The sequence below is a fragment of the Octopus sinensis genome, linkage group LG6 (assembly GCF_006345805.1).
Source record: "Octopus sinensis linkage group LG6, ASM634580v1, whole genome shotgun sequence".
Classification (NCBI taxonomy): Eukaryota; Metazoa; Mollusca; class Cephalopoda; order Octopoda; family Octopodidae; genus Octopus; species Octopus sinensis.
The window spans coordinates 72,599,307-72,626,362 of record NC_043002.1 but is presented as its reverse complement, the minus strand read 5'-3'; the positions used below and the strand labels follow the sequence as shown (position 1 = coordinate 72,626,362).

Below are 27,056 nucleotides of genomic sequence, written 5' to 3'. Positions count from 1 at the left end.
TATTCAAAGTGTCAATAATTATTAGCAATACATGTTACAGAGGTAAAGCTTTAAAATTGAGGCTCTTTGTGTCTAGTCAAAACACCATTATTTAAATCGTTGTCCAGTAGCTATACAGATTTCTGCTTACGAAGACTTATTATACAGATGTTACTAATACTTATAAGCAGGCCTTAGGCAGGACACCTCGTGTACTTTAATATCTGTCTATTGCATTCCATCATGATGCAGTTAGTTGTCTGTCATGTAGTCTCATAGTCACGTTATGTTTCATGAATTCTATTACAGTAGCTTAGCTGATGTAGAATCAGATAGTATAGACTTAATTTCCAGGGCTTTACAGTCTTATTACCTATAAAAATAGAAAGAAAAATATGAGATAAGGGAGATAACTCAAGTGGACCAATGATAAAAATTTGAATATATGTTAAGATGTGACATACTAAATGCTGTACACAAAAATTCTCAATTATTAGAAAGGCATAGGTATAGCTGTGTGGTGAAGGGGTTTTGGGTTCAGTCCTATTGCTTGGCACTTTGAGCAGGTATCTTCTACTTTGCGTTTCCATCTATGAAATATACTTACGAGCTTTGGACAGCCCAGGGTTGACCTAAGCCTCATAAGTATATATACATAAATATATGTGTATGTTCAATACTTTTATGTTCCTTGGACTGCTTCTCATTCATATTTAGACTTTTTCCCTGGTATGAAACATTGGGACATACCAGCATGTGGTTCTCACACCAGTTTGCATATAGTTATAGAGAGTGATTTAGCTTGAGTCTGGCCATTTTTTGGGGTATTTGGTATTGATAAGTCACAAAGATGTCGAAACAGTAATGTCTACCACTCCTGCAATGGGACCTGGCGTGAGTTACTTCACTTGTCTATGACTTCTTGGTGTCTTTACACCTGGTGTATTGATGAGAAAATTTTCTCTCATGCTGATAAATCTCAGCCTGCCCCATGAACTGGTAAAACATATTTTGTGTGTGTGTTTGATATTGTATCTATCTATCTATCTATCTATCTATCTATCTATCTATCTATCTATCTATCTATATCTATCTATCTATCTATCTATCTTTATATATATATATATATATATATATATATATATAGGGAGAATTCAAGAAAAAACAAAAGACGAAGACAGGTGGTTTAGAAAACAAACAGATGTATTAGTATAATGCTCAGGATTTGAAAAAGTCTTTAACATTTTGAGCCTACGCTCTTCCACAGAAAGAAACAAGGAGAGAAAAAAATGTTTAGTGGCTACCGATCTATCATGGCGTATATATCACTCATATATATGTGTGTGTGTATGAGTGAGAGGACAAACGAAAAAAAAAATGAACATTTATCAGGAATTACATATATCATTTAAAACAGTTTGATTCAGTTTCCATGCTACTTCAAGTTTCACAGGTCCCCTTCGGGCTTCCGGAATAACTGAATGAAATATATGTAGCTGAATATATATATATGTATACATGATGGGCCTCCTTTGATTTCCATCTACCAGATCTACTCACAAGGCTTTGATCAACCTGGTATTAGTAGAGGATTCTTGCCGAAAGTGCCATGTGTTGGGACTGAACATGAGATCACATGATTAGGAAGCAAAGCTTATCAACCACACAGTCATGCCTGCACTATTAGTGTGTGTGTGTGTGTGTGTGTGTATACTGCTCCTTTCAACAATACACATATATAAAGAGAGCTGCCTCTATTGCATAATTCAACCCTATATGATGAAACAATGATGATATATATATGTGTGTGTATATATATATATATATATATGCACACACATATAGATAGTTGAAATTTACAGAAAAACAAGACAATAGACAGGGTTATAAACAGCAAGAAGGTGTATTAGTTTGATGCGCAGGAAAGTGAGAAAGTTTTTTTACATTTCAAGCCAATGCTCTTCAACAGGAAGGAACATGAGGAAATAAACGGAGAGAGAGAATAAAAAACTTGTGGAGTTAGTGGTCATTCATGGCAACATATATGTGGCTGTGTGGTAAGTAGCTTGCTTACCAACCACATGGTTCCGGGTTCAGTCCCACTGTGTGGCACCTTGGGCAAGTGTCTTCTGCTATAGCCTCAGGCCGACCAAAGCCTTGTGAGTGGATTTGGTAGACAGAAACTGAAAGAAGCCCGTCGTATATATGTATATATATGTATATATATATGTGTGTGTGTTTACGTCCCTGTAACTTAGTGGTTCGGCAAAAGAGACCAATAGAATAAGTACTAGGTTACAAAGAATAAGTCCTGGGGTCGATTTGCTTGACTAAAGGCGGTGTTCCAGCATGGCCACAGTCAAATGACTGAAACAAGTAAAAGATATATGAGAGTGTGATGGTGGTGGGTGGTGGGGTGTCAGGTGGGTAGAGCAAATAAAACAGAATCTGATTGTTTTGTTTTATCATTGTAATGTTGTCATTTAAATTTTGTTTTGTTTGGGGAAAAAATCCTGCTTCAAATTTCTATTCCAAATACTAATTGTACTATTTAACTATGATAACGGGTGGGAATGTTGCTAATTAAGTTATATACACAATTGTACCAATCTATGGATTAAGGATTAACAGAGTAAGCAGAATTATACACACTAACACACACAAACAAATACACACATTTAAATGTATATACACATGTTATGGTGAGAATGTATTAATGTTTTTTGTTTGTTGCAATATGTATGCGTTGATATGTGTACATATTGTTGATTGTTTTATACACACACATGTATGAATGTGCATACACACATAATGTAAATAGATAGGTAGGTAGATAGATAGATAGATGGATAGGGAAATAGATAGATAGATAGATATGTTTCTTTATTAGCCACACAGGGCTGAACACAGAGGGGACAAATTACAAAGTAGAGCTTTTCTTTTGGGGGAGAAAAAAATAAGAAGAAAAGAAAAAAGGTGGGGGTAGGTTTTCGATCAAAAGGGATCGTAAAAAAATAAAATAAAATAAAAAAACGATCAATAGGGATCATGTATCACAGAAATGTCATGATGTAAAGTGTAAAGGGGGGGGAACAGATAAGGTTTATCCGTGGAAAGAAAAGCCTACGGAAAAGACCACGGTAACCATGGTCAATAATGTCACATGTTAACACATTTATTTGCAAGTAAGTAACTCTCTGTTTTAAATTTTTCCGGGTTCAGATAGATAGATCGATGTGTGATTTGTAAAAACCTGCATAGCCTCAAGATCCACCAGGCCAGAACGAAATGCATGGAGGCTGTGAATGTGCTACAACGTAACAGGGACTATTCCTGGTGAGACACAGGAAAAACATTCAGCCCACAGGTCTCAGAGTCTCCAAGTGTTGCAAGCCCCTGACCTAAGTAGAATAACAGAGCATTGTCAAGTTGACTACATCTCCAAAGCAACAGCCAAAGGTAATGCCTTTTGTTGTGTTCAGACAATGACCGTTATTATCATCAGACTTGTGGCTGAGGGATTCAGACTGGAAGAGAAAGAAAAGATGATGCCTTCCTATGTTATAAGCAACAATGGCAAAAGTATCCACTGACTCAGGCAAGAGCTTACGAACTTGAAATGGCAATTCAGAGAAGCAAAGGAGGAGGAGCGGTGTCCTCTAATGGACTTGCTGAATATACACCATTGAGGAGGATTGAAAGGCATAAGAGACAGTGCAGAGAGAGAACCAAGAAAGGAGCTGATTTTCTAGCTAACCAGTGATGGTTTACAAAACAACTACTGGGTCAGAAGTATAGTGATCAACTCAACTGTTCCAAAGGTAAGACTAACATTTATGTCAGAGCCACCTTCAGCAATGATTCTTGGGACCATGACCTAGAGATTGCTGGTCCTTGATTAGGTCACCTACATCAACTAAAGAATTTGATGGGAAGAAGCTCAACTGGAAGGATGACCAGGATGCGGTCAAGAAGGCATGAACAGGTTTAGATCCAGGACTAAGTAGGGTACCTTACAAGGTGTAAAAGAACTGCCCATGGGTGCTCCACAGGCTCTAGAGGATCCCATTGGTTATTTAGAAATGAGACAGGGTGGCTTAGTGATGGAGGTATGTAGAAGTGGGTGTGGATTCTGGAGGAAGAGTCAAAGACCATCAGTCTGTTTAATATAATCTTCCTCAATGGTGAGGGGGATGTATTCTTCAGCATTGTTGCTTAGCACCTGATTGACTACCTCCTAAGGAATTCCTGTCATGATATCTTAGTTCAGAAAGGAGGTATTCCAATGGTGTCAGGGTGTGTGGAGCACTGAAGTGTGGTCATCCAGTCAATCAGGGAAGCCCAAGAGAACAAAGGAGACTTAACAGTGCTGATGCTGGATATTAAAAATGTCTATGGGTCCATACCCCATAAGCTGGTTGAAGATGCTCTAAACAGGCACCATGTCCCAGACAGATTCAGAGATCTCATTCTGGACTATTACAACAGCTTCAGTCTGATAGTCATTGCTGCTTCCACAGCATCAGAGTAGCAAAATCTCAATAAAGGGACTAGCACTAGATGTACCATTTTAGCAACCCTTTATGTGCTTGCAATGAACATGTCTAGTGTTTGGCAGCCCCTATTAGGACAATGTCCAGTGTTTGGCTGCCCCCTACATTAGGACCATTATGGATGATCTGTAACAACATCAGTCACGAGGGACAGAAGGATCCTAAAGATCCTTGTTGTGTTGAAGACTGAGTATCACATGAGTTTTAATCCAGTTAAGTCCAGATATCTTGTGCTGAAGAAAGGTAAGATTAGAATCAGGTTCAGTTTCTTGGTTAGTTGCACTCAAATACCATTTGTCACTGAGAAATCAGTGAGAAGCCTAGGAAAGGTGTTTAAGAGTAGCCTGAGTGACATCTCATCCATCCATGAAACCATCAAAGCACTGGAAACCTGACCATCCACAGTGGACAAGTTAGGTCTTCCTGGCAAGTTTAAGGCCTAGATTTACTAACATGGCATCCTCCCACAGATTCTTTGGTCACTCTTGGTATATAAGGTCCCAAATTCCACATTGGAGGGCTTGGAGAGGGGAGTCAGCAAGTTTCTGTGGAAATGGCTGAGGCTTCCTCGGTGCCTCTATATGAAACTTCCCATCAGCAGCCTGAGAGAAGAATTCATGGTCATCTGTGCTGGGGAGGTGTTGCAGTACTGAGATCCCTGTAACCCTAAAGCTCCTCAGGCTGATTATTGAGGTCATAACAAGACAGAAGTGGAGAGCAATGGAAGCTGTCAAGGCTTCAGAGTTGTAGCCAAGACACAGAGCACTTGTGGGTGTTGTGCTGTGTGGAAGGGCTAGCCTGGGTAGTACTTCAGTATCTCTGTGACAAGGAGCTACTGGTCCAAAATGTGGTGTGAGCTTTGATTGTGGAGGAACAAGCCAGCAAGTGTGTTGAGATGAGGCACCAGAGAACCTATCTAAAATGGGACCAAGCAGAAGCACACAAAAGTCTCATGATTTGAACTTTGGAGTACAGAGTCCCACCAGATAAAATTCTAATTCTAATTGTTGAAAGACATAGGACCATCCATTGCATTCTCTGTTGATCCAAGGCTTAACAACTTTATTCAGAACCTCAATATATGCAGCAGCATTCATCCTAAGGCCTTGTGGAAAAAAGTGAGTAGGCATTACATGTCCTTCATTGCTAACAACACCCAAAACGATGATACTTGCAGGAAATTTTGTGTGCAATACTCTTGGAACCTCAGAAAGGTCTGCACATAGCCATCTATCATTTCTTCTGTTAGTTGTCTGGTCCTGATCAATGTTTTTCTCATCTGAGAAAAACCAAATCACACCATATTCAGATGGATTTTTAAGATTGTTCAAATCTTTTCGATCTGATTAAACTGTTTTCTTTTGTTTTTTTTTTTCTGACATGAATTGACCTCTCCTCATCATGTAAGATTTGTATCTGATGTCTTCATGCACAACATTTCTGATTGCTTTTTCTGACGCACGAAATGATTTTGCAATTGCCCTTATTGATTTTCCTGGATTGTCTTCAATGTTTTGCTTAACTTCCTGAATAAATTCAGGTGTCCTGATAAAATCAGATCGTTTGGAATGTTTTTTTACATTTTGATACAGGTAATACACTTCCATCTTCCTTCTCTAACTCACACCCAATCTTGTGGACAAAAGATCTTGCAACTTTCAGAAAACAAGAAATATCTAAATCACCATGTTTAGCCTTCAAAGCCACAATCACAGCATGCCTTTTCATTTCATTAGTAAGCATATATATAAATTTAATCTGGTCTGAGGCAGTTGTAAAAGACACTTGTCCAGCCATGCAGTAGGATCAAACTCCCATTCTCATGATTATGAAATGAATTTCTTAATGACTTGGCCATGCCTACGTCTGTTTTAGCCACTCTCACACACATAGGCAAATAGTTAGATAGCTCTAGCTAGATAGACAAAGAGCATTATTAAAATCTGTGTATATGTGTAGTGTTTATATGTGCATGTGGATAGTAGTAGCAAGTATGCAAACGTGCATAAATATTGGTGTTAAACCATGAATTTAAATGTGAAAGCAAGAAAGATCTACTTAACATTGATCCATCAAATCTATTGATTCTCTAATCAGATTTTAACCACTGTATTTTCTGCTTTGGCCCAGACTTCTCCCCATCCCCTTCTTACTCCTCTACCCCCTACCACGTCCACCCCACCCCCGTTTGCCACGTTTTAAGCTTGCGTGAATGCATGTCAAATTTGCCACCCTCTGTCTTACATTAGATCCGGTATTTAGATATTTATCTGCCCACCTCTTAACGCATTTTCCCCCTGTCCACCTCCTTTCATCCAAATCCTGGACACTATAAATTCTGTGATCTCTACAACCGTACACACTTCATCTTGTAAGGTGGTGCAAGGAAGACCTGTTAAGATTCGTGCTTGCTGCTCAAACAGCTTCTTTTCTAATATTTTTGCAATTTTTTGATATCTGATCTGCTGTTTAAAGAAGCATCAAGCAATTCAGCTTTTAACCAAAATCAAACAAAAAACAAAACAAACAAATCTTGACATCAAAACTTGAGCAAAAATGTTTGGTGTTCATCATAGCAGCATATCTTCTGGCTTGCATACCTTTTCCATGTGGGAACATTATGTTACTGGTGCTCTTTACTTGATAATTGGTAAGTAGCATTTCATTCCATTGGATTTTCTTGTTTTCTTTCTTTATTATTATTATTATTATTATTATTATTATTATTATTATTATTATTATTATTATTATTATTACTATTATTATTATTATTATTATTATTATTATTATTATTATTATTATTATTATTTCCTCTCTCTCTCTCTCTCGGAGAGGCATAAGCACCTACACCCACATATACACACACAGCAGTGCTGTTCAAGAATTTGGACCTGGAAATCTCCATTTCCAGCGACTTTGAGGGCCACCTCCAAGTGGTGTCAGGTGTCAACGAAGAGCCCTCGACTACAACAAGACGACCAAAGTTTTTTTTTTCCAAGGTCTGAGGTCTCCCGCCCCTAAGCCCTAGACCATCACCTAATCATCCTTACCTGTCTTGTTGCTTGACAACAACAACACATGGCAGTAACTTCTGCCTACCAAATTCAATCACAAAGCTTCAGTCAGCCCGGGGCTATAGCAGAAGACACTTGCCCAAAGTACCACGCGGTGGGACTGAACCTGAAACCACGTAGCTAAGAAGCAAGCTCCCTAACCACACAACCATATCATTATTATTATTATTATCATTATCGTTGTTATTATTAGTATTGTTAAGGTGGCGTGCTGGCAGAACTGTTAGCACACCACGCAAAATGCTTATTGGTATTTCGTCTGTCACTACGAGGTCGACTTTGTCTTTCATCCTTATGGGGTTTGTTAAATTAAGTACCAGTTGAGTACTGGGGTTGATGTAATTGACTATCCCCCTCCCCCAAATTTCAGGCCTTGTGCCTATAGTAGAAAGGGTTATTATTATTATTATTATTATTCTTATTATCATCTTCTTTCAATTCTGTTTCCATTTCTTGCTGAGTGTCTCCCTGACACCTAGGGCAGAGAAATTCACAGTATACATTGGTAGACCGTTAAAACAAAGTCATGTGATAGAGAAAATGGGGAAGATAGACAAAGAAAAAAAGAAAAAATTAAACAAAGAAAATAAAGGGGAAAAAAGGAAAGAAAATTCAGTGACAAAGCTCTTAGTATATTTGACATACCAGTTAAGACAATCTTTTGCACTTCCTGCATGAATGGTAACCTAGGGATCATTCTTAAATAATCTTCAGTTCCTTTGTTGATCATTCCAAGTATTTATTATTATTATTATTATTTAAGGTGGTGAGCTGGCAGAATTGTTATAACATGCTGGACAAAGTGCTTAGCAGCATTTTGTCTATCTTTATATTTTGTCTATCTTTCATCCTTTCTGGGTCGATAAAATAAGTACCAGTTGAGTGCTGAAGTCGATGTATTCGACTCATCCCCCTACCCTGAAATTGCTGGCCTTGTGCCAAAATTTGAAACCATTATTATTATTATTATTATTATTATTACTATTAAGATGGCAATCTGGTAGAATTGTCAGTATACTTGATACAATGCTTTACATTCTTTCATCTGTCTTTATGTTCTGAATTCAAATCCAACTGGGGTCAACTTTGCTTTTCATCCTTTCGGGGTTGATAAAATAAGTACGAGTTAAACACTGGAGTTGATGTAATCAACTAGCTCCTCGCCCTAAAGAATTCCTGGTCAGCTCTGATCACACAAACCTATGATAAATAAACGAATATAGATGTAATACCTGTTATATGTTCAAACTGATCAGATCTGGCCTCTCGTACCTATCCTGCAATATCACTCTAAAAGTAAACAATCAAATCTTTGAAATCTTGAAGTTACAAGATAAAGCATGATTAATCCAAAACAATGTGAATAAATATGCATTACCTTCGACAGAATTTTTCTTTTATTCATTTCAATCATTTGACTGTTGCCATGCTGGAGCACTGCCTTTAGTTGATCGGTCTCTTTTGCCAAACCGCTAAGCTACGGGGACATAAACACACCAGCATCGGTTGTCAAGCGATGTTGGGGGGGACAAACACAGATACACAAACATATACATATATATATATATATATATGTGACAGGCTTCTTTCATTTTCTGTCTACCAAATCCACTCACAAGGCTTTGGTTGGCCCGAGGCTATAGTAGAAGACACTTGCCCAAGGTTCCATGCAGTGGGACTGAACCCGGAACCATGTGGCTGGTAAGCAAGCTACTTACCACACAGTCTCTGATTATTTGACTCTTTAGGGGTAAAGTTTAGATAATTTATCAGCTTTTGTCCTTCGTTACTGAGCTGATGCAATGGCAGGTGACTCGATCTAATTATAAAATTAATTGCTTCAGTAGGAAACTACCCATGATATAGCATGGAAAAATAGTTGTAAAATATCTGTCTCTTCTCTCTTTCTCTCTCTTAGGTAAGTATATAATCCATTTATCATTCAACATAATTAGGTAGATTGGGAGATTATTGTCTTTTTTTTTTTTTTTTGACTTATTAGCAATTACATGTTTCAAGGTCATTTACACCCACTCTTATATCACATAGGTCTTACTTGGCAGATCTGCTCAAAGACAACTTAAAGGTGACAAATAAAGGATATTTCATCATCATCATCGTTTAACGTCCGCTTTCCATGCCAGCATGGGTTGGACGATTTTGACCGAGGACTGGCGAACCAGATGGCTGCACCAGGCTCCAATCTTGATCTGGCAGAGTTTCTACAGCTGGATGCTCTTCCTAACACTAACCACTCCGGGTTTTTTTACGTGCTTTTACGGGGGCCAGTCAGGCGATACTGGCAATGATCTCGCTTAAATGTTTTCACACGTGCCACCAGTACAAATGCCAGTAAGGCGACGCTGGTAACGATCATGCTCAAATGGTACCTTTTACGTGCCACTGGCACGGAAGCCTGTTAGCTGCTCTGGCAATGGTCACGCTCGGATGGTGCTCTTAGCACTCTTCTAGCACGGGGCACAAGTGCCACTAAGGTGACGCTGGTAACGATCACACTCAAATGGGGCTTTTTATGTACCATTGGCATGGAAGCCAGTTAGCCGCTCTGTCAACGATCACGCTCGTATGGTGCTCTTTGTGCCCCGCTAGCACAGATGCCAGTCATCGAATTTGATTTTGATTTTGATGTATTCGGAAATATGATGTGTGACAACATAATATTGCTTCTTTTTTTTTAGATTTCTTCCTGATTTTCCATGAGATTACCTTTAAAAACCCCCGATGGCCATCCCTGTATGTAGGGGCTATCAAATAGCATCAAGCTTATTTTGTATGTGGTTGGGCTGGCTATTATCTGATCTTATGCTAAATGCTACCTGTAAGCACAAGCACATGCCTGAATAGATTTTTTTATCCCCTTGAATGGGTATACGATGCTAATGACAGGAGAGTGTTATTATTATTATTATTATTATTATTATTATTATTATTTTTAAGGCAGGGAGCTGGGCAGCATCATTAGCACACTCTTTTACTTGTTTCAGTCATTTGACTGTGGCCATGCTGGAGCACTGCCTTTAGTCGAGCAAATCGACCCTAGGACTTATTCTTTGTAAGCCTATTACTTATTCTATCGGTCTCTCTTGCCAAACCGCTAAGTTATGGGATGTAAACACACCAGCATTGGTTGTCAAGCAATGTTGAGGGGACAAACATACACACAAACATATACATACATTACATACATACATACAGACATACATACATACAATGTATATATATATATATATATATATTATATATATATATATATGTACATATATATATATCTATATATATATACACGATGGGCTTCTTTTCAGTTTCCGTCTACCAAATCCACTCACAAGGTTTTGGTCGGTCTGAGGCTATAGTAAAAGACACTTGCCCAAGGTGCCACGCAGTAGGACTGAACCCAGAACCATGTGGTTCGTAAGCAAGCTGCTTACCACACAGCCACTCCTACACTGGGTGAAATGCATAGCAGCATTTTGTCCGTCTTTACGTTCTGAGTTCAAATTCCGCAGGGGTTGACTTTGCCTTTCATCCTATCCGATTGATGAAATAAGTACTGGTTGAATACTGGAGCTTTCCCCCCAAAGTTTCAGACCTTGTGCCTATAGTAGAAAGGATTATTATTATTATCATCATCATCATCATCATCATTATTATTATTATTATTATTATTATTAAGTTCAAATTCCAATCAGGTCAAACTTGCCTTTCCTCCTTTCAGGGCTGATAAAATAAGTACCACTTGAGCACTAGGATTGATGTAATTGAATAGCTCCCTTCCCTCAAAATATCAGGTCTTGCACCTATAGTAAAAAGGATTATTATCAGCATCAAGGCAGCCAGCTGGCAGAATCTTTAGCATGCTGGACAAAATGCTTAGTGACATTTTGTCTGTCTTCCAGTTTTAAGTTCAAATTCTGCCAAGATTGATTTACTTTCCATCCTTTCAGGGTCAATAGCATAGGTCTTACTTGGCAGATCTGCTCAAAGACAACTTAAAGGTGACAAATAGTTTTACAATTAGATTGAATCGCTTGCCATTGCATCCACTCAATAATGAAGAACAAAAGCTGATAAATTATCCAAACTTTAATCCCAAAGGGTTAAATAATCTGATTATTCTGCCAAATGTAATGCTTATTTATTCACATTGCAGTGTGGAAGGTGTTTATAAGCCATTTAAGAAACACACAAAATCCGTTAGATTCACTTCAACATTTAAATTTAATTTGTCAAAATATTTTCGTCGTTTTGAGACCGCGACCTGTTCACTGACAAAATTCCGTGCACAGAATTTTGTCAGTGAACGGGTCGCGGTCTCAAAACGACGAAAATATTTTGACAAATTAAATTTAAATGTTGAAGTGAATCTAACAGATTTTGTGTGTTTCTTAAATGGCTTATAAACACCTTCCACGCTACAATTGCTTTCATTCCAGCACACGATCTCAGATCAGGTCATTTGCTATGCAAGTACATCTCCGTAATTTATTCACATTGTTTTTGATTGATCATGTAGATGTTATTGACTATCTCCATCCACTAAAATGTTAGTCCTTGTGCCTGTAGTAGAATAGTAGAAAGGATTATTATAATTATTATTTGATCTATTAAATCTGAAATCTGTTAATTTGGGGGTCCATTAAAATGGTGGTTTACTATATGAATTCTATTGGATAACATTGGTTAGTTGTGATATATTTGACCTTGAGTGTAAAGGCTATCAACTGATTGATAGATGTAGTTTACATATATAATACTCTGTTTATAATCTGGGTATTCCAACTTTATTATTGGTAGTTATTATCCACGTTTGTCCAGCTTAAGTTATTAATTAATATGAAGATTAGATAGAACAGTTGATACAAAGATACTTATAAATCATCATAAGAATCTTGAATGATAATCTGGATCAACAGTGAACCAGTGTTGCATAGGAATTTTCAAAATTATTATGATTACACATAAAAATATAAGATAAGTACATTTGTTCTGCCTCAATTTTTGAGCTTGGGAATTACCTTTATTATATACTCGTACATTTGAACTAATGTCCGCACCTTGGTTGTTATAATCAAAATGTTTTGGCCATTTTGCTCACTCTTTTTCTTAGGGTTTCTGTATTTGGTAAAATTCTTGGAATTTCAGACCAACCCATTTTTTATTACCATGAGTGTAAATAATTCTCAATCCATTGTTCACAGAAATATTTCATGTTCTCCTCTTATTTATCTGCGGTTCTGTGAAGCTGCATGCTTACTCTTATATATATATATATATGATGATGATGATGATATATATATATAATAATTGTATATAATATATATCATAATGATATTTAATGAGTAGCTTTCTCTATGTAACTCACAAAGCCTTTCGGGTTTGTTTATAAAAATATTATTTATGTAGTTATATGTATATATATATATAGGAGCTTTCGATCACTTATGATGACGATATTTCCATCACTTATGATGACGCAGTTGATATGATCAACGGAACAGCTTGCTCGTGAAATTAACATGCATGTGACTGAGCACTCCAGAGACTTGTATACTCTTAATGTAGTTCTCAGGGGGATTCAGCATGACACAGAATGTAACAAGGCTGGCCTTTTGAAATACAAGTACTACTCATTTTTGCCAGCTGAGTGGACTGGAGGAACGTGAAATAAAGTGTCTTCCTCAAGGACACAATGCGTCACCAGGAATTGAACTCACGACCTTTTGTTCGTAAATCGAATCGGATACCCTAACCACTAAGCCACATGCTATCCTATATATGTATATATATATATGGGATGAGGTGGTGAAGCATGACCTTCGAACGTTGGGCCTCACAGAGGAAATGACAAGCAACTGAGGCCTTTGGAGATATGCTGTGCTTGAGAAGACCCGGCAAGCCAAATGAGATCGTAACTGTGGTTGATGCCAGTGTCGCATAACTGGCCCACTTAAGAGTACCCTTTGATCATCGGGCAATATGCTGTGCTTGAGAAGATCTGTTGGGTCAAGTGAAATCATTGTCGTGGTTGATGCCAGTGCCACCTAACCGGCACCTGTGCCAGTGGAATGTGAAAAGTACCATTTGAGCGTGGTAGATGCTAGTGCTGGTGGTACTCAAAAGGCACCATTTGCTCATGGTCGATGCCAGTGCCACATGACTGGCTCCCATGCTGGTGGCACATAAAAAGCACTATTCGAGCAATGATACCAATGTCGCTGGACTGGCTCCTGTGCCGGTGGTATGTAAAAAGCACTATTCAAACATGGTCGATGCCATTGCTGCCTGACTGGCCCCCATGCCAGTGGCATGTAAAAAGCACCCACTGCACTCTTGGAGTGGTTGGCATTAGGAAGGGCATCCAGCTGTAGAAACCTGCCAGATGAAATTGGAGCCTGGTGCAGCCTCCTGGGTTGCCAGTCCTCAGTCAAATCGTCCAACCCATGCTAGCATGGAGGTCAGATATTAAACGATGATGATAATGATGATGATGATGATGATATATATATACAGAGAGAGAGAGAAAGAGAGAAAGAGATACAAATATTAATATTTCTCAAGACACTCAGATGAATAAGGACTGAGATATCTTTCGCACTGCTATACTCAAAAAGACTTGTTTGCCATAAAAGAATTGATACCGGTGCTGGCGCCATGTAAAAAGCACCCAGTACACTTTGTGGAGTGACTGGCATTAGGAAGGCATCCAGCTGTAAAGACAATACTAGAACAGACAATGGAGCCTGGTGCAGCCCCAGGCGTTACCAGCATATATATATATATATATATATATATATATATGCACACACACATTAAGTGTGTGTGTATCATCATCATCATTTAACGTCCGTTTTACATGCTGGCATGGGTTGGACGGTTCAAATGGGGTCTGGGAAGCCAGGAGGCTGCACCAGGCTCCAGTCAGATCTGGCAGTGTTTCTACAGCTGAATGCCCTTCCTAACGCCAACCACTCTGAGAGTGTAGTGGGTGCTTTTTACGTGCCACCAGCGCAGGGGCCGGAGGAGGCTGGCAACGACCATGACCGGTTGGTGCTTTTTACATGCCACTGTCACGGAAGCCAGTCAAGGTGGCACTGGCATTGGCCATGTTCGGATGATGCTTCTTACGTGCCACCAGCACAGGGATCACAACTACATTTTCCATTTGATTTTGATTTTGATGTACTTGACTCAATAGGTCTCCTCAAGCACAGCATGTCACTCTATGATCCAAGGTACTTTTGAGTGGGTTGGTTATGCGACACCGGTGTAGGTTACAGCTGTGAACTCACTTTATTTGCCAGGCCTTTTCAGTCATAGCATATCTCCAGAGGTCTCAGTCTTTCGTCATTGCTTCTGTGAGGCCCAATGTTCAAAGGTCATACACTTCATTTTCGTGTTTAGTTTGCAAGATTCCTGAAGTGACTTCCCTTTTCACTCCAAGGTCTGTTCTGCATCTATATGGGAATTGATCTTATGTCTGTGTGTATGTATGTTTGTATGTGTGTGTTTTAGATGTGTATTTGCTTAGGGTTGGTGACAGAAAGGACACCCAGCTGTAGAAAATCTGCTTCAATAAATATTGTCTGACCCAGACAAGCATGGCAAAGTGTGCATTAAAACGATGATGATGATGATGATGATGATGATAATGACGATGAACTAAAGATGTGAACATATTTATTTTTTGATTTCTATAAAGCTCTCAGGTCACTGAGTATGTAACCCTCAATTAGAGCAAACAACAACAACAAAACACCATTATGATTATCTCCAAAAGCAAACTACAGACCAAACTTCAAGAAAACATGGTACGCCTAACAGCAACAGATATTAAATGACACAGGCTCCAAAGGGAATTATCAAGCTCTCCTGTCTGCTACTCTATCATGACTTTTTTTATTGTTTTACATGCAATTATTTCAGCTAGAATGTCTGCATTTATAATCCCATAGTTAATCGTGTGTATACATACATACATACATGCATACATACATACATACATATGTGTGTTTGTGTGTTTTCTGTTTTTCTTCTGGTTGCATATTTTATGCTGGCAGATATTTGGTCTATACTCTTTTACTTGTTTCAGTCATTTGACTGTGGCCATGCTGGAGCACCGCCATTAGTCGAGCAAATTGACCCCAGGACTTATTCTTTGTAAGCCTAGTACTTATTCTATCAGTCTCTTTTGCTGGACCGTTAAGTTACAGGGACGTAAACACACCAGCATCAGTTGTCAAGCGATGTTGGGGGGACAAACACAGACACACAAACATGTACACACACATACATACATATATATATATATATATATATATATATATAGGGAGAATTCACAAAAAAACAAACTATGAAGACAGGTGGTGTAGAAAACAAAGAGATGTATTAATATAACGCTCGGGAATTGAAAAAGTCTTTTACATTTCGAGCATATATATATATATAGAGCATATATATATATATATATATATATACACACATGCACATATATACGATGGGCTTCTTTCAATTTCTGTCTACCAAATCCATTCACAAGGCTTTGGTCGGCCTGAGGCTATAGTAGAAGATACTTGCCCAAGGTGCCACGCAGTGGGACTGAACCCAGAACCATGTGGTTGGTAAACAAGCTACTTACCACACAGCCACTCCTGCACCTATGTATAATATTCATAGAGACTGCATACATTCTTGCAGAATGCATATTTATATAGAACCTGCGATTAGTTCATTGTGAGTGCATGTGTACATAGACTACATATGTTCATGGAGAATGCATGCATTCATAAAGACAAAGTATATTCATACATGTTTATAAAAAAAACCGTACGTGTTCATAAAAACTGCATGTGTTCATAGAGACTACATATGTTCACAGTCTGCTTGTGCTCATGTGTTTATAGAGGTTGTATGTGTTCATAAAGACACCATACATTTATAGAAACTACCAGTATATGTAGAGACTGCATGTATCAGGTCATCCCATAAGTTCTGTCCAATTTTACCTTTTTTAAAATTGAATGAAATTTAATAGTATTTTAGAATGTCTAATGGAATTAAAAATTATTTTTATGGATTTGTGTACATTTAAACTAAATAAATAATATTTTACAGAATAATAGAATTAAAATTTCTTTGATTAAAACCCTTTCTAACATGAAAGTATCCAATGAGCATTTAAGGCACATAATACTTTATGAATACAAAAAAGGAAACTCTGCAGCTGAAGCGACTCAAAACATACACTCAGTTTATGGGAAAGAATGCTTGAATGAAAGAACTTGCAGAAGATGGTTTGCAAAATTCAGAAATCGAGATTTCAGCCTTGAAGATGAAGATCGAACAGGATGTCTGGTTGAGTTTGATAATAAGCTCCTTGAGGCATTACTTGAAGAAACTCCTGCATTATCAGTTGAAGAATTGGCAATAAAGCTTAGTTCAAGCCATTCAACTGTTCATTGCCATCTTCAACAACTTGGAAAATGGGTGCCTCATGAATTGTCTGAAAGCAACCACAAATCCTGAGTTGACATCTGCTCTTCCCTCCATTCATGCGAACTCATCTCACCCTTTTTGGATAGACTTGTGACTGGTGACGAAAAATGGATCTTCTATCGAAATGTTAAATGTCGTAAACAGTGGTTTGGTAAAAGTGAAAAAAACCCAACTAGAACCAAGAACTTCATGGGAAAAGGTTCTTTTCTCTATCTGGTGGGATTGCAAAGGAGTAATTCACTTTCAATTGTTACCACCTAATGCAACAATCAATGCTCATATCTACTGTCAGTAATTAGAGCGTTTGAAACAAGCTTTGAAGGAAAAAAAGACCCACTTTAGTGAATCGAAAAGGAGTGATGTTTCATCAGGACAATGCATGACCCCACACTGCAAAGATCACATCACAGAAGATCGAAGAGCTTGGTTGGGAAAAAATTCCTCATCCACCTTATTCTCCTGACCTTGCTCCTTCAGACTACCATTTGTTTCGTAGTTTACAGAATCATTTGGGGGACATAACTTTTGCAAGCCAGGAGGAGGTCAAAACTGACATTTCAGAGTTCTTCGCTTTGAAACCAAAAGAATTTTACATTGATGGGATTAAAAAGCTTGTAAATAGATGGAAGGAAGTCATAGATAATCAAGGAAAGTGCACTGAGGATTAAATTTAAATTATATATAACATTTGATCACTTGTTTTCTTTATTCAAAATTCGGACAGAACTTATGGGATGACCTGATACTTATAAATTACTGCATGTGTTCATAGAAACTGTATATAGTTCATAGTGACTGCAGGTGTCACTATGAGATAGAGAGACCATAGAAATTGACTGTGTTTATAGAGATATAGGCTTAAGCATTCATAGAGATCATCTGTATTCAGAGAACCTGCTTGTGTTCATAGAAACAATGTTTTCACAGAAACAGTTTTCATTCATAAAGTGACTGAACATGTTCTTAAAGACAACTTGAGTTGATAAAAACTTCATGTTTTTATAAAAGACTGCATGTTTTCATAAGAAACTATGTGCTCATAGAAACCGAATGTCATTCTCGAATTCTGCAATTGTAATGGCTGTATACATATTTTCCAATTATGTGGTTTTGAGTTGAGTACCACTGCAAGGCACCTTGGACAAGTATCTGTGTGTCTGTGTTTGTCCCACCAACATTGTTTGACAACCGATGCTAGTGTGTTTATGTCCCCGTCACTTAGCGGTTTGGCAAGAGAGACTGATAGAATAAGTACTAGGCTTACAAAGAATAAGTCCTGGGGTCGATTTGCTTGACTAAAGGTGGTGCTCCAGCACGTCGCAGTCAAATGACTAAACAAATAAAAGAATAAAAGAAAAAGAAAAATATATAGATACACACACACACATATTTATATATAAATATATCGTAAATGACAGATGAGGGTTCTTCAATAGAACTCATTATCATATTGACCCACTGGTTTACTGAACTGTTTGTGCAAATGATTTGTTCATAGCGATCAAATGATTATGCTGTACATTGGCTCACTCCCTCCATCAAATCAACACAGTCTGTCTGCATGATGACGATGCTTGTTTACAACCATGGTAGGCTGTCAAAACAAGGTGAGATAATATATAAATAACAAACTTCTTTCAGTTTCTGTATACCAAATCTACTCACAAGGCTCTGGTCAGCTCCTTAGACAAGACATTTGTCCAAGGTGCCTTGCAGTGGTATATATATATATATATGAAGGACTTCTTTCAGTTTCCGTCTACCAAATCCACTCACAAGGTTTTGGTTGGCCCGAGGCTATAGTAGAAGACACTTGCCCAAGGTGCCATGCAGTGGGACTGAACCTGGAACCATGTGGTTAGTAAGCAAGCTACTTACCACACAGCCACTCCTGCACCTATATAATGTCTTTTACTTGTTTCCATCATTACATTGTGGCCATTCTGGGGCACTGTGAATGTTTAGTCAAATGAATCGACTTCAGTACCATTTTTTAAAGCCTGGTATTTATTGTATTTGTCTCATTTGCTGAACCGCTAAGTTGTAGGAATGTAAACACAACAATACCATTTGTCAGGTAGTGGTGGGGGACCCAACACAGACACAAACACACAACACACACATACACACACTCACATGCCAGGCTTCTTTCAGTTTCTGTCTACTACATCCACTCACAAGACTTTGTAGAAGACGTTTGTCCAAGTTGTCACATTGTGGGGCTGATATAAATATATTCTTTGCCATAGCACTACCAACAAGCAATTATTAGAATCCCATATGCTTATCCTTGTAATGTACAATATTACCATGCTTCTGTACTTAGAAGGTGTGAATTTATTTATGTCCTCCACTCTGGACTTATATGAATCAGAAGTACCTAGAAGAATGTAATACTAATAATGACTGACTAAAGAAGAGGAGGTTAATAATCAATTTCATTAGCTTATAGCTGTTTTGGCTATAAGGAACTGTGTATTAGGGTGGAGTGAAAATAAAAAAAAATTGTGGAAATTGAAAATGCCTGAGAGATAAAATGTTGCTATACTTAATTACAAGAAAAATACAAAATTTTTGTTGAGATCTATCAAGGGCATTTACTCCCTCGAGCCCACTAAACTCTGAAAATGGGGGATTTCTCTCTCTCTTTTCTCTTTTACTCTTTACTTGTTTCAGTCGTTTGACTGTGGCCATGCTGGAGCACACCTTTAGTCAAGCACATCAACCCCAGGACTTATTTTTTGAAAGCCTAGTACTTATTCTATCAGTATCTTTTGTCGAACTGCTAAGTTACAGGGACGTAAACACATCAGCATCAGTTATCAAGCGATGTTGGGAGGACAAACACAGACACCCAAACATATACACACACATACATACATACTTATATATATATATATATATATATGACAGGCTTCTTTCAGTTTCCGTCTACCAAATCCACTCACAAGGCTTTGATCAGCCCGAGGCTGTAGTAGAAGGCACTTACCCAAGGTGCCACACAGGGGGACTGAACCCGGAACCATGTGGTTGGTAAGCAAGCTACTTACCACACAGCCACTCCTACGTCTATTCCTGTATATTTTTTTTACAATAGCAGAGTTTGTGGTGTATGAGGTAGTAAATGTCCTTGACTGATCTAAGCAAAAATTTTGCATTTTTCTAGTAATAATATATAGCAAGATTTTAGGCCTCAGGCATTTTCAGTTTTCACAATTTTTTATTTTCCTGCTATCCTAGATTACACAATCTATATACCCACGCACACATACATGTGTGTTAGGGTGGAGTGAAAATAAAAAGTTATGGAAATTGATAATGCCTGACGCTAAATTTTCGCTTAGATCACTCCTTACTTATTTACTTCCTCAAACTCCCCAAACTCCGCTATTGTAAAAAATTTACAAAAATCCCCCATTTTCGGAATTTAGGGGGCTTGAGGGAGTAAATGCCCTTGACTGATCTCAGCAAAAATTTAGCATTTTTCTAGTAATCAAATATAGCAGCATTTTAGTCCTCAGGCATTTTCAATTTCCATAATTTTTTATTTTCACTCCACCCTCACCCTACTGTGTATCCTGAGTTAAGTGTCAGCGAGACATCTCATAGCTTCATCAGAGTCAGGGGTAATTATGTAACTCCTGTTCGTTTGTCAATCATTATATTCACACATTCAAAATCATACACACACACACACACACACACACATATATATGTACGTATGTATGTATGTATGTATGTATGTATCTATACTTCTGATCCAAGAATTGTGGTTTGGACAAGGGTATTTGGTGAAAGATTATTCAGTACACGTTTTTTTGACAATAATGTAATCAAAGGAACATATGTCCTATGATGCAGTATTTTCTTATTCTGAAATTCCTTTGTCAGAATAACATAAAATATGGTTTCAACCAGATGCTGCTTCATCCCATTTTGCTATTTGTGTGAAGAATTATTTTTGATAAAACTTTCCAAGAAGGTGGACAAGCAGAGGTGGTATAATTGAATGACCACCTTGAGTTACACCTTGCTTTTTTCTTTTTTTTTTTTCTTATGGGTAGGGGTCATCGAAATTTAGTTTACAGGAATCAACTTAGATCTATCAATGCACTGAATGAGGTAAGCATATTCACATGTGATAGCATCAGTGCAGATACTTTTAAGAAAGGTTCAAAATTCGTTATTGAATGGACTAATGGATTTGTTACTTTAAGCATCTAAATATATGATTCAGGTTCATTTTGTATGGAACTAGACTGTTGCCTATCTCTCTCTCTCTTTTATATATATATATATATATATATATAAATTTTTTAAAAATTTATATTAAGGGCATTAATACACATAAATGCCTCATGCTATGAGGGACTCTTAAAGTCAAAACTACCATAATAAATACAGTGTACCGAACTCGAGGGAATGCAACTCTAGAAGCGAGCTCCTTAAAAACAGATTCAGCTGCATATCAGACTTTAAGAGTCCCTTATAGTGTGAGACATTTATGCGTATTAATGCCCTTAATATAAATAAATATATTTAAAGGGAATAATTATAGTTTTCCCTTATGAGGTTTTTCACGCTGACTATTTGATAAATTCTTATAAAGATTTTATCCTATTTTAAATTTATATATATATGTATTGGGTCAACCCATAAATAATGCGGTTTTTTATACTTCTTTTATTTTTCAAAATTAAGATAATCAAAGTTCTTTTTTAATCTAAAATATACTCTCCTTCATTTTCTACAATGCTCTTCCATCTATTTGGTAGACTTGCAAGGCTCCTCTTCCAAAATTCACTTGTCCCTAATGAAAAGTACTCCTCCAGTACTGTTCTGACCTCATCTACAGAATTCATATTTTTTCTGTCCAAATGATTTTGAAGACTGGAATAAATGATAACCAGATGGGGCAATGTCTGGCGAATATGGTGGGTGGGTCATCGTTTCCCATTCAAACTGCTCCAGCCTTTGGAATGTCATCCTTGCTGTATGTAGCCAATCCTTATCCTGATAGAGGAACACTTTTTGTCTTGAAATCAAAGATGGTAATTTTTCTTCTAATGTGAGCGTTGATGAATAGTTGAATGATCAAATCCAAGCTTCTCCGCTAGTTCCTCAACAGTTACAATGGGATTTTGTTCCACTAGGGTTTGCAGGGTGTCCTCATCAAGCTCTACAGATCTTCCAGAATGATGCTTGTCTTCTAGGCTGTGGTTTCCGGCTCAGAATTTCTGGAACCATTGTTGATACTGGCATACACTTATTGTCTGATCCCCATATACTGCATTAATATTCCTTGCACTTTCCGTTGTGCTGTTGCCTTATTGAACTCATAAAGCAAAACATGGCGAATATGCCCCATTGTCACTTCCTTAATAGCTTTGAAAAAACAACTGTTAAAATCGAACTGCACTCTTCAAAACTTGTACTAAGAATAAGCACAAGGTAAAATTACTGCTTTTATAGCAGGTTGATGCAGGTAGTTTATCCCATCCCTCTCTTAGTTCATGCAGTTGAAAAAAACAGCATTATTTATGGGATGACCCAATATGTATGTATAAAAGAAAAGAGATGACAAAGGAATAAATGACACAAACTTTATTAGCTTACAGCTGTTTCACTATAAGATGCACTGTACTCCTAGTTGAGTGTCTGAGTAACACTTTATAGCTTCATCAGAGACTCAAATGGAAATATACAGTATGTATATCATCTTTTATTTTTAATCTGTAGAATAGTGCAAGAGAGTCAGTTGTAAGTTTCTGCTGGTTAAAAATAAAACCGATTAAAAAATGCATGTGTGTGTGTGTGTGTGCAGTATATATGTGTTTGTATGTGTCTATATGTCTGCATTATTGTGTTTATTTATCTGTGGGTTGTTCTACAATGTTTGTGTCATGTTCTGGAAATTATTCTTGTGAATATGAATGAAGCAGATGATGATGATGGGCAAAGGCCAGAAAATATTTTTCATGGCAGTCTGGAAATAAACAACATCGCTTGTATGATGGTGATGCTAATTTACAGCCATCACATCATGACAGGACAACACACACACATGCACAGACACAGACACAGGTATGCACACAGGCACACACACACCACACACACACACACACACACACACACGCACACACAGATTCTCCAGACTTCTTTCAGTTTTCTGACAATGAAATCCACTCATAAGATTTGATGATAATAATTATAATAATTTCGTTTTTGGATTTGGTTTGCAAGATTCTTTATGTGAGTTCGTGTGTTGAAGCATATTCTGTTGTGTCTGAGGAGAGTCATTTTCTTATTGTGCCTTATAATTTAACATGCTCATCGGTAAAATTTCCACTTATTCTTTATTTTTATTTTCCTAAAATTTTCATTGCGTCTGGCAACCTTTTAAATAGTCAAGACTATTGAAAAGGTTGCAAGACGCAATGAAAATTTTAGGAAAATAAAAATAAGTGGAAATTTTACCAGTGAGTGTGTTAAATTATAAGGCACAAAAAGAAAATGACTCTCCTCAAACACAACAGAATTATAATAATGATTGCAGTAGTATGATAGATGTAGTCAAAATTTGAAAAGCTAATAATATTAATATTATTTTACTAATTTGTTTCCCCTATTTATATATTTCTTATTGAAACAGGTGTAACGGCTTTCGCAACCAATGGACTTGCAGCAATTGTTTTGGCAAGGCAGAATACACAACCTCGAAGGAAGTACAGCATGTTGATCTACTTCCTTCTGACAAGTGCTTTGGTCAATATTGGATTTCCTCTGAATTCATCTTCAAGTATTGCTGGAAGGTAAGTTTGTCTATAATTACTCTTTTACTCTTTTACTTGTTTCAGTCATTTGAATGCTGCCATGCTGGAGCACTGCGTTTAGTCGAGGATGGGGACATAAACACACCAGCATCGGTTGTTGGGGCATCAAACACAGACACACACACACACATACGACGGTTTCTTTCAGTTTCCATCAACCAGATCCACTCACAAGGTTTTGGTTGGCCCAAGGCTATAGTAGAAGACACTTGCCCAATGTGCCATGCAGTGGGACTGAACCCGGAACCATGTAGTTCGTAGGCAAGCTACTTACCACATAGCCACTCCTACGCCTATATATTTATATGTTATATACCATAGCTGTTGTTCATATTTTTGTTATTGTGATTATATTAAAGTGAAGGTAGAATCAGTAGAACAGTAGAAACAAGACCAACTCTAGAATTTTTATAAGAAGCTGTTGAGTTAAATGGCAGCTCTCTTCAATATATCACTAGTAAATATTACAGTATTTTAACATGTGTAAGGAATCCCCTAATTTTGGGGACTTAAAATTTGGAGAAAAGGTTTTCTAAGGGATTATAATACTATCCATGTATAAGAAACTCCCATACTTTTTTAACCTAATTTTTGACAAAAATGGGTTCCTTATACATGTTAAAATACAGTATATTGACACTGAAAAGAAAAAAAACAAATAAATTTTATACTGGCTTCTCTACAGTTTTTGTCAACATGACCTTAGGTAACTAAAATGTTAACCAATAGGCACAGGAGTGGCTGTGTGGTAAGTAGCTTGCTTACCAACCACATGGTTCCGGGTTCAGTCCCACTGCTGCATGGCACCTTGGGCAAATGTCTTCTACTATAGCCTCGGGCCGACCAAAGTCTTGTGAGTGGATTTGGTAGACGGAAACTGAAAGAAGCCCGTTTTATATATATATATATATATATATATATATATATATGTATGTATGTGTGTGTATATGTTTGTGTGACTGTGTTTGCCTCCCCAACATCACTTGACAACCGATGCTGGTGTGTTTACGTCCCTGTAACTTAGCGGTTTGGCAAACGGGACCGATAGAATAAGTGCTAGGCTTACAAAGAATAAGTCCTAGGGTCGATGTGCTCGACTAAAGGTGGTGCTCCAGCATGGCCACAGTCAAAGTGACTGAAACAAGTAAAAGAGTAAAAGAGTATATAGTACCAGGCATGGCATATATATTTACTCATTCATTTTATCCTAAAATAAAAATTTTGCTGTGTCTAGGGAGATACCAAGATAAAATAAAAAGTTTTAGGTTTTGGTTAATGAAAGTTTTCAGACTCATTTTTATATTTATTCACAATATTTTCACATAAACTTACAATTCAAAATGGCTACCGTTTGTATTCACCATAGCCCTTTATATTTTCCCAACTGTTTTATCACTCTACTGTTCTATATGCCAGCCATTTTCAATTCTACAATTTGTTCACATTTTGTTTGAGCTGCCACATTTAATTATGAGTAAACAATAAAACAAAAGAATGTTAGGAAGTGTAGTATAGCATTTGCATCTGTTTTTATGACTAACAATGTTTCAATTTATATTTGAATAATGGGTCACCTGGTATATCTGTCTGTTAGTCTATCTGTAATATAATAAAATATAATAAATATAATATATTTAAAATTTTTTCCACAACGGCAGCTTGGGGGAGGTGGGGATGAGTTGATTACATCAACCCCAGTGTGTAACTAGTACTTGTTTCATCAACTCCCAAAGGATAGAAGCAAAGTTAGCCTTGGTAGAATTTGAACTCAGAATCTAAAGAGCTGGAGGAAAGCCGCTAAGTATTTTGCCTGGTGTACTAACAATTCTGTCAGTTTGCTGCCTTGATATGATATACAGGGGTTGGACAAAATAATGGAAACACCTTAAAATTTCAAACAAATTTATTTTAATATAGAGTAGGACCACCTTGGCAGTAATTATAGCTTGAATTCTATTAGGTATGGACTCGTACAAAGTTTGAATTGTTTCCTAAGGAATGTTTGTCCATTCTTCAGCTAAAATAGTCTCCAGTTCTTATAGTGATGATGGTGGAGGATATCGACTCTTTACTTGTTTTTCTAAAATGTACCATAAATGTTCCATAATTTTGAGATCTGGAGACTGTGGTGGCCAGATAAGATGTTCAGCTTCACTAGAAGGTTCCTCGTACCATTCTGTAATAACTTTAGCTGTGTGAATTGGTGCATTATCATCCTGAAAGATTGCATTTCCCTCTGGAAACAGTTCCACAACCATAGGATGAATTTGATCAGATAAAATGCTTAAATAGTCTTGACTATTAATTCTGCCATGAAGGGAAACCACTGGGCCAGTGGATTTCTAAGATATAGCCCCCCCCCCCCGATCATCACAGATCCTCCTCCATGTTCAGTAGTTGGAAGAAGGCAGTCTGGGTCAAATGCTTCTTTTGGCTGTCTCCACATGTATACTCAGCTGGTGGTCGGAAATAAGGTAAGGGATGTCTCATCTGAGAAAATAACATTCTTCCACTGCTCTAGGGATCAATTCTGTAGGTTTTTACTCCACTCTAAATGCTTTGCAACGTTTGCTTTTGAAAGTAGTGATTTTCTGATTGCAGCCCTCCTGTGAAATCTGGCTTTGTGCAGCTCCCAGTAAACAGTTTTTGTGGAAACTGGGTTCTCGAGGTTGTCATTAAGCTCTGTAGTAATTTTGGGAGCTGTACTTTTGTGATCCTTTCTAATACAGCTTAGCACCAGTGATGTTGCAACTCATTTCTACAGCTGAGTGAACTGGAATAACATCAAATAAAGTGTTTTGCTTAAGAACACAACACACAGCCCTGTCCAGGAATTTAACTCACTACCTCATGATTATGAGCCTGACACTCTAACCATTGAGCCATGCTCATGATATAATATAATATTTATTATATAATATAATAACATCAACAATAACCATAGTTAGTAGAGTGAAAATTTCTTGGCATTCCTGACATGTGTCTTCCATTCCTTTCTGTTGTCCTTGGCATTTTAAAGATCTTGGGTGGTGCATCCAATGTTTTCAAGCAATTGGCTTTTGTAGTCTTTTTTACTGGTCTACCTTTTCCCTGTTTACCATGAG

General features: G+C 37.5%; 1 protein-coding gene and 1 long non-coding RNA gene across 3 annotated transcripts in view; one reads left to right on the top strand and one right to left on the bottom strand.

Moving 5' to 3' along the window:
* LOC115213418 (retinochrome-like) overlaps positions 1-27,056 on the top strand; it is a 46,907-nt gene that overhangs the window by 3,031 nt on the left and 16,820 nt on the right. Inside the window, exons 1-2 of one of the 2 annotated variants that reach the window (XM_029782381.2) lie at positions 6,883-7,182; positions 23,772-23,931. In XM_029782381.2, coding sequence (XP_029638241.1) covers positions 7,089-7,182; positions 23,772-23,931 — 254 coding nt within the window. In that variant the 5' untranslated portion in view covers positions 6,883-7,088. Of the gene's footprint in view, positions 1-6,882; positions 7,183-23,771; positions 23,932-27,056 lie in introns of those variants that run through there. The other variant, XM_036503993.1, reaches the window with a different exon arrangement.
* Positions 1,672-24,580, bottom strand: LOC118763955. Its single transcript, XR_004999725.1, has 3 exons — positions 24,432-24,580; positions 10,885-10,896; positions 1,672-1,692 (listed from the first exon to the last, which is right to left on the bottom strand). It is a non-coding gene; the product is annotated as an uncharacterized LOC118763955 (long non-coding RNA).